The sequence below is a fragment of the Mastomys coucha genome, unplaced genomic scaffold (assembly GCF_008632895.1).
Source record: "Mastomys coucha isolate ucsf_1 unplaced genomic scaffold, UCSF_Mcou_1 pScaffold20, whole genome shotgun sequence".
In the NCBI taxonomy this organism is placed as follows: domain Eukaryota; kingdom Metazoa; phylum Chordata; class Mammalia; order Rodentia; family Muridae; genus Mastomys; species Mastomys coucha.
In genome coordinates, this window is record NW_022196903.1 from 45,426,956 (window position 1) to 45,436,097 (window position 9,142).

At 47.0% G+C, this 9,142-nt stretch overlaps 1 protein-coding gene across 1 annotated transcript; it reads left to right on the top strand.

The window, feature by feature from the left end:
* Nucleotides 1-3,469: 3,469 nt before the first annotated feature.
* On the top strand, nt 3,470-5,233 carry LOC116098895 (pre-mRNA-splicing factor 18-like). Its single transcript, XM_031381888.1, has 2 exons — nt 3,470-3,945; nt 4,582-5,233. The coding sequence occupies exons 1-2, from the start codon at nt 3,569-3,571 to the stop codon at nt 5,231-5,233; spliced, it is 1,029 nt and encodes a 342-aa protein (XP_031237748.1). The 5' UTR covers nt 3,470-3,568.
* The last annotated feature ends 3,909 nt before the right edge of the window (nt 5,234-9,142 follow it).

Here is a 9,142-nt window from a genome sequence, read left to right on the forward strand (position 1 = left end):
TCTCTCGTGATTCCTTGAGTGTACGTCCTCCCGAGATTTGAGTGGGGGTCTCCCCCAGGGGTCTTTCAGGATGCTGGTTAAGTTCTTTCACTTGCTGTCCAGGCTCTGTGGAACCATCTGGGGCTGGAAAGTATAGGCCTAGTCAGAGAAGTTTCTGAGGCTGGACCACCTGGGGCTGGACCACCTGGGGCTGGACCACCTGGGGCTAGCTGCCTTGAAGCTGTCCAGGATGCAGATTTTGAGTGAGCACCTGGACCTGGCAGGATGCTGAAACACACATTTTTGTTAGGGGCAGAAGATACTTCTTAAGTGTACATTTGAAACTCTTAGGCTATGGTTCCAGTAGTTGAGGGAGGGAAGTCCAAGGGCCAGGAAAAGGGAGAGAGAACTCTCTCTCAGGAACAAACAGGATAGGCAGGTGGGGAGAGGGGACATTAATTGACAGAAGTACTTATCTAGAATGCATTTGACCCATGAGGGGTGGATTTAAGTGGATTCTCTGAAGCTTCCAAGAATTTAAGTTCATTAAAAGAGGATCAGTTTTAGACATATTAGCATTTACCGTAGTTTGTAACCTGTGAAATCCACATTATAGAATAGACTGACACCTTTTCAGTCATAGAAGCTTCAGAAATGAGTTTGGGTAAAAACCATGAACACCGGGAGTGTCTGGGGGATTTACTGGAGCCATACTGGCTCACATTGCCCTTTGCCCAGCTTATACCAACCAAGTGCAAGCTTGGCGCTCATCCATACTGAGCCAGCTCAAAGCTATATGATGTTCCCTGCCTCCTAACAGACAGGGCCCTAAAAAGCTCACTTCTGGTAGGAAGCCCAGAAAATGGCTGACTTTGAAAGACTCCTCGTAGGGGGAGTTCCACTCAAGTCCTAGGAGACATGCACCCAAAGAACACAACAAGCCATCTTGATGTAAAAAACATGAGGCATTTTTATTTCAGAGCTCCGGTTCAACCCCCAATCTCACACAGGAGACCAGGAATTGACCACGAGGCCCAGAGGTTAGGGGTTTTTATAGGAAAAAGGTCTGGGGAAACAAAGGAATTGGTGTGGCTGTACATGATTGGCTATTTTAAATGTAGTTAGAGTTGAAAATTCCTAAAAGGGGAGTGCTAAGAGGACCAGGTGGTCCATTAGTCAAATGTCCGCACTTCCTTGCAGGCCTGGGCTGTGGATATATCCTTGCATTTTTACCCTATCTCTATGGTTTATGTCTTCCTGACATGTCAGTCCCTGGCCGCTTGCCTCTGCTTTGATTTAACTCTTTCAATCCCAGGCTTACGTGGGCAAGCTCGTGCTGGACTTTTATTTTCCTTTTCAATTTCTCAGAATGGGACACTGGGAAGCCCGCAGCTATGAGTACACCCAAGATAAGAGGAGGAGAGCACAAGGAGGCTGAGTGGATGAGTCCAGGTACATGGAATGTGAGGAAACCAAAGAGGGCTCTGTAACAGAAGGGAAGCTACATGAGGGAAGAAAGGCCAGCTCACTGCTAAAGAGCAAAAGAAGATATCTTATTGATTGTAGCATGTAGTTGAAAAAGAAAAATCCACGCTAAACTGGTTATGAATTGGCAAGGTCGTCTAATCAATTCCAAGGCGCCAGCCCCATGCAGCAGTCTTGCCCTGGTTCCCATGGTTAGCTGCTGCCAGGCTGCTCATACTTCCCAGGCCATCCACCACTTGTGGCTAGTCTCCAGAAAGCTGGCTGCCACGCACACTTCCCCTTATCCCCACAAAATGATAACACCAAAGCTTGTAATATACTGGCCAGACTTGTAAGGGTAAATTTCCAACCCCAAAATGCCCATGCAAAGAACACAAAACTCAATGGATATAAATACAAGCTGCATACCTAGATTGGGCAAATGTACCATATATTACTCTATTTCCCATCTACAAAATCCCCAGTTACTTATGGCTACTAAGGCCACATAGTTCAGCTCCATCTTCTTCATCCTCCATCTTTTGTCCTCCATTTCCTCGCTCTACTCCATCTCTCTAACACTTCTCTAGAGCTTTCAACTCTGCCTTTCCTTCCACTGCCCAATCACAGATTCTAGCCTTACCTGACTAATTTTGATTACACCTGACCACACCTGATTACAGGCACTCTTGAGGGAACAGAACATATAAACAGCAATCCACAATGATGAGGACCAGTGACACACAATCCACCATGATAGCTCCACCCACCCTAGACGTCTCATCCACCACCAAAAAAAGCACCTTCAGGAAGAGTTCCTCTTTAGGCAGGACATTGCAAAGAATTCAGAGTCTACATGTCCTTTACAACCCTTCAGAAAGAGAATTCTTCAAAAGAAGAGACAGGATCTGCAGGAGCCTATGGACATGGAGTCAGTTGCAGCTGATGCTGACCATTGTGTCTACAAGGGGGCCTCTGGTGTAGGAGAAGGCTGAGAAGGACTTGGTGGCCATGTACGTGGAGAAGGAGAGGCTGCAGGGTTAGGTGCCAAAGCTGTGACACTAGGTGCTGCTTTGGCGAAAACATCAGGAGCTGGCTGCCACACTCAATGCCCAGTTAGAGGTGCTGGGTGCTTTCTAGGCTGTGGCAGAGCACTTCAAAGAACAACACAAGAGCCTCAATTCAGTTCTGGATACCACTTCACACAAGCTACCTGTGCAGGCCACCCACATGCAAGGAATCAGACCAAGCTACTAGATGATCTACAGCTGGCCCTGAGGACTACCATGCCCCAAGGTGGGACAATTGCTCCCCGGACACCACTGCTGATCACCAAGCAGGACCTAGAGCTCTGCAGAGACAACAGTCAGGTGCTAGAACTTTCTATCAAGAAAATTTCTGTCAAGAAGCCTTGATAACCACAAAGCCTAAACAGAGGCCCAGAGTACCCCAACCTGCAGCCAGTGGTACCTTCAAGTCCGGTTGCCCTCGGTGACCTCAGTTCCCTCCCAGAACAGGATGAACCACACAGCTCAGGCCTAACACTTGCAGAGGAGCTTTCTCTCTTCTTCCAGAAGTGGAATGGCTATTTCTAGTTATCACCATGACTATATCTAGAAGGAACTGCTATCAGATCTTGGAGGGTTCACCTGTGATCCACATCTTGAGGCTGGAGATACAAGATTCTGACCTAAATGTTGGTAAAGATATTTTGAGTCCAGTGGCCATGCAAAGCATAGGCCCAGGTAAGATAGTAAACAATTATAGCCCTGGCTGGTCTGGAGCTCACTCTGTAGACCAGGCTGGCCTCGAAATCGGAAATCCACCTGCCTCTGCCTCCCAAGTGCTGGGATTAAAGGCGTGGGCCACCAGGCCAGGTCCGTAGTAAACACCTTTGCTATCTGGAGACTAGGGCAAGGAGATCTCTGAGTTCAAGGTCAGCCTGGGACAAAACGAGTCCCAGATCTAGGCTTGGGGGGACACATTTTTAATCTGGGCCACACCTTCTGCTGGAGACCTACATAAGCACATCAGAAGAAGGAAGATTCACTCTTGCACTTACTTGTCAGCAGGTTATCGCCTCGGAGCCAGAGAGTCAGAGTGGATCTTAGACCCTGGGAGAGTGATGGATGTCTTGAGATCAGAGATTCTGTGGAAGTGGCAGCTGGTGGAGGACAGGGACCTGCTGGAGGAAAATAAAAAGTACTTCAAGCGCAGTAAACTTGCCAAAAAAGAAGAGGAAGCCTATTTTGAAAGAAGCGGCTACAAGATACAGTCAAAAGAGGATGACCAGGAACCACTAACATCATCAGACCTAGTGATGGAACTTGAACTTGCAGAGGGAAGCCCTCCTATGACTCTTTCTAGGCCAGAGGTCATCAGAAGACTGAGAGAAAGAGGAGAACTAGTTAGACTGTTTGGGGAAACTGATTATGATGCTTTCCAACGCTTAAGAACACTAGAGATTCGCACACCAGAAGGGAATGAGAGCTTAAGAAATGATCTTGAAAGACCCTTAGAAGGGAACCTCACTCAAGTCCCAGGAGACGCGCACCCAGTGAAACACGAGAGGCCGCCTTGAAAAGCGCATGAGGCTTTTTTATTCGGAGTGCTCCGGGCGAACCCCCAATCTCACGCAGGAGACAAGGAATCGCACGGAGGCTGAGGGGTTAGGGGTTTATATAGGAAAAAAGGTCTGAGGGAACAAAGGAGTCAGGGTGGCTATACATGATTGGTTATTTTAAATGTAGTTTGTGTAGATTAGAGTTGAGAATTCCTAAAAAGGGGAGAGAAAAAAAGAGTGCTATTCAAAGTTCATAATGACCCTTAGCTAACACCTAAGAAAACCAAATGACCCATGATTCATCACTCAACGTCTGCCCGAACACGTCCCAGGCGCCAGGGCTCCGGACACATCCCTTATCTTCGTGTTTTATGTCCCCCTGACCTGGGCTACAGGCATCTCCTTGCATTTTTTTCCTATCTTTGTGGTTTTATGTCTCCCTGACCTTTCAGTCCCTTAACAGCTTGTTCCTCCGTTTTGATGTGTTTTCACAGGCCTGGCCCCTGAGGTTTTCCTTCCCTTTGCTAACATCAGTTTCAAATTTAACTCTTTCAATCCGAGGCTTTTCTTTTCATTCTGAAAGCATCTTTGGATAAGATAGACCAGCAGTGCTTGAATGAAATTGTGGGTGCCCAGGAAGCTGGAGAGGTGGACACACAGAATGACCTGAAAGTTCAAGAGGAAAACACCACGATGGAAGAATTAGAGGCACTGGGGGAGTCCTTAGGGACAGGTGAGGACCCTAAGGACATGGACATCATCACCAAGGTTCTCAAGTTTCTTCTTGGTGTTTGGGCTAAAGAACTGAATGCCAGAGAGGACTATGTGAAGCTCAGTGTTCAGGGCAAACTGAACAGTGCTACCCACAAGCAGACTGAGTCCTACCTCAGACCTCTCTTCAGAAAGTTCCAGCAAAGGAATCTTCCTGCTGATATTAAAGGGTCCATAACAGCTATTATTAAGTTCCTGCTGCAGCGAGAGTACGTGAAGGCAAATGATGCTTACCTTCATATGGCCATTGGAAATGCTCCCTGGCCTATTGGTGTCACTATGGTTGGTATCCATGCCAGAACTGGCAGGGAGAAGATCTTTTCCAAGCATGTTGCACATGTCTTAAATGATGAGACTCAACAGAAATACATTCAGGGACTCAAGAGGTTAATGACAATTTGCCAGAAGCACTTTCCCACAGACCCATCGAAATATGTGGAGTATAATGCACTGTAAGATCTGTGTATGGTCTGTACCAGGAAGCCTCTGCCCGAAGTACCGGGACCTCTGGCCTTACCACAGCTGCATAGGAGGAAATTACCTCTTGCAATTCTTGTTGACTTCAAGAGCTCTGTTGGCTTTCAGGTGATATTGGACTCCAAATTATCTTTGTGTCCTGATTTCATTTGAATCTGGACTAAGTTCTAAAACTGTCATGTATAGTTTAAATGGGTAGACAACTTCCACACAGGAACAGAGATTGAAAATGACCATTTTCTAGATCCCAATGTGTCTTTGGATACTTCAAAACATCTGAGGGTGGCTTTGAATGTCCTGTAAATTATTGTGATTTGCACATTTTCCTATATGGTATTTATAGAAAATATTTTTTGTATTTCCTCAAAAATGTGTGACCATTAAATGCTCCTTTGCAGTGTTTACATGTTCTTGGACTATTTGCTGTCTTGCAGTCAAGTGTAATGTTACTGGGAAGTGTTATTATGGGGGCTGGAGGGATGGCTTGGCAGTCAAGAGCATTGACTTCTCTTCCAGATGTTCTGAGTTCAATTTCCAGTAACCACATGATGGCTCACAACCATCTGTAATGGGATCTGCTGTCCTCTTCTGGTGTGTCAGAGTACAGCAACAGTGAACTCATACCCAGAAAGTAAGTGGAAATGGAGAGGAGCCTGAGGAAAGGAATGTCCAGGGGTGGGCCCAAAATGGGACCCAGCTCCAAGGCAGGCTCCTAGGCCTGACACTATTGCAGAGGCCATAGAGGTCTCATAAAAATGGACCTATCATGACTGCCCTCCCGAAGAGTCAACGAGCTGCTGAAAGAGTCAGATGCAGAGATTTGCACTCAACCGATGGACAGAACCTGCTGACCCTTGTGGTTGAATTAGGGGGAAGCTGGAAGAAGCTGAGGGCGCTGACCCTGTAGGAGGACGCTCAACCTCCATTAATCTGGACTGCTGAGGTCTCTCATACACTGGAACATCAACCTGGCACCATACACCCACTGATATGAGGCCCCCAACACATACAGAGCAGAGAACTGCTGTGTCTGTGAAAGACCCCCAGAATGGGGAGATCCTTACTCAAGTCTCGGGATGATGCGACCACCCAATACCTCACGAGAGATCGAACTTGCTGCAATCACATGAGGTTTATTTGGGATAGGCCGGTACCGGGGTTGGTCTCGTGACCATGTTGGCCAGAGGAGTTCGACCCTGAACACAAAAAGTGAGGGTATTTAAGGGAAAAACCACAAGCTAGGGGCAGGGAGGGGGTTACCAAGGAAACATAACATAAAAACAGTGGAAAATTTCAGAGGGATCCAACCCAAGGTATTCAGTTAAGGAGGGGAACATACTCATTCTAGGAATGTAATCTTCATCTACCGGTTGACAGGGTGGAGAGTCTCATAAACCAGTAGACCTTCATTCCTAGTTCCACCCTCATTGTGGATCATTTAGGAAGGGCAGGTGTCTTGAACCAGAGCCCTGAGGCTCTGAGTTAGTCAAGTTCCTGGAACTACCTACTTCACATTTTTGGCTTGATACAGAGGTTTTCCATGCCCCCTTTTAGGTAAAGGTTACACATTATACATACATTTCTATTAAATGCCCTCATTTTACATTCTAAGATTCTCCAGCCTTTCATTCCCCACTTCTTCTAGTAGATAGTGAAAGAGTTAAATTTAAAACTTGTGCTGGCTAATGAGAAAATTGCAGGTTTGAGAAAAACACAGTGGACCGAGGTTGAATATGTCCAAATAAGCCTGGGCAAAAATAAGCAAGCTGTTAAGACATTCTGGGAACAAACAGGCCAAAAAGATATAGAAGAAGGTCAAGATGCTCTGTTGACTCAGATTAACACCAACTTTAGGCATTTTCCACTCTGTTCTGCACGTAATAGTTAATATTTGAACTAGCCAATCATGTATGGCCACACTGATTTCTTTGTTCACTCAGACGTTTTCCCTATATAACCCCCTAATTTTTGAGCCTCGTGGTCGGCTCCACTATCTCCTGTGTGAGATAGGTGTGGTGCCGAACCGGAGTGCCCCGAAATTAAAAACTACCTCTTGTAATTACATCAAGACAGTCTCTTGTGATTCCTTGGGTGCCTGTCCTCCCGAGATTTGAGTGGGGGTCTCCCCAGGGGTCTTTCAGGTGGTGCATGGGCTGGCAAACACGTGACACCCAGGAACCCTGAAGACCCCTTGGAGGTATGTTTGTATGAGTGTGGTGTGTGTCTGAGGTGCGGCCGCTGCGTTTGTGGTTTTGTGTTTTTTTCATTTCGGTTTATGGGCTCAGCAGTTGTAAGAACAAGCTGCAAACAAGAACCCTAGATGTGGTGCCTGGGGTAGTGGAAGCTCTGGATGTGGTACCTGGAGCAGCTCTGGATATGGTGCCTGGAGCAGTGAGAACCCTGGATGTGGTACCTGAGGTAGTGGAGAGTCGGTAGAGCCTGACTGTTGGTTTTCAGAACAAAGGAGACAGAATTCTCCTTTTGCCAAAGAGGGAGTGGAGGAGGAATCCCACCTCATCTGAGGCCAGGTTTGGCTAGTTTATTCAAGACCAGACTTGGGTGAGTGTGTATTTTGTGACTGGTCCATCTCTGCATCCGTGGCAGGCACACGGGCTTAGTGACTCTGTGATTTGGTTGTGATTATCTGTGTATCTAATGTTTGTTACTGGTCCCAGTTGTCTATCTCTGTGTATAAGTTGTCCTTTTCTGTGTTCATAGACCTGGCAAGGTCAAAGCTGTCTGTGTGATAATTGTTTTTCTCTGTGTTTCTTGGTATCTTGTTCTACACAATTTGTCTGTTGAAGTTAAAAGAAAAAATGGCAGGCTCTGTGTGCCTCGGAGTGGCAGTCCTTTCAGACTGGATGGCCATCCATGGGTTCCTTCTGTTTAGACAAGATTTTCCTGCCACGGGGACACCCTGACCCGATCCCCTATATTGTTTTCTGAAAAGATTTGTTCCATCTCCCCTTTGTGGGTTCATCCTTTTGCTTCACTTTCAGATTCAAGTCCTAGTACTACTGCTCTCAGTAGCGGGAGGGGCACCTGCCTGCGGCTCCTCTGGTGTGGACTCCTCAAGGTCAGGTATGGCTGGAGAGTGGGGCCCAGCATCTAGGACACAGAGTAAATGGGCAGAGACTCCTGAACAACCAAGTAGGTTCTTGCAAAATAAATTAATTGGGTAAAATATTGTCTTGATTATCTGGTTTAAAAATTATTAAATTGGTATCTTGTAAACTGTGGCGATTGAATATTGAAGCCTTGAGAGTCATGCTTTGCTAACCGGGAGGTGGACACTATATAAATTATAATTGTTGTACGGTGTTTCATGTTAAAGGAAAAAATGGTTAAAACTTTGATTTAGCTTAACTTGTTCAAAAGCAGTTTCAATTTACACAGTAGGAGCTGATAAGGCACTCTGCAGTGTCTGGAAATTAAACACAGCTGAGATAAAAAGGCTGACTGTCTGCAGGAGCCCTTCTTAAAGGGGTCAGTGGATGGATGTGCGTGTGAGCAGGCAGAACCAGAGCGTGCAGGAGTGCGGGGGACCGCCCCTCCCCACCAGCGGTAGCGGGCAGTGGTCAGAATGACTGCTGCACAGACCACACTTTGCGCCTCTCTTCCCGCTCCTGGTGGCATGGGGATCACCGCTGCGCTCTCGGACCTACTAATTGTGACATGCATCAGCCTGCAGTTGACCCTCTGTGTAGGCTCTCTAGCACTTTCCACTCAGCAGAGCTGGCAGGTCCACCTATCGCTGGGTTTGGGTGGGGACAGGTTGTGCGCTCAGGGCTTGATGGCATGGTGTGGTAGAGACTGAGTGGCTGCCCACTGCACACCCGGGGCCAGCGGTGATTGAGGCGGCAGCTGCGGGGTGGGGGATGGGGCAAA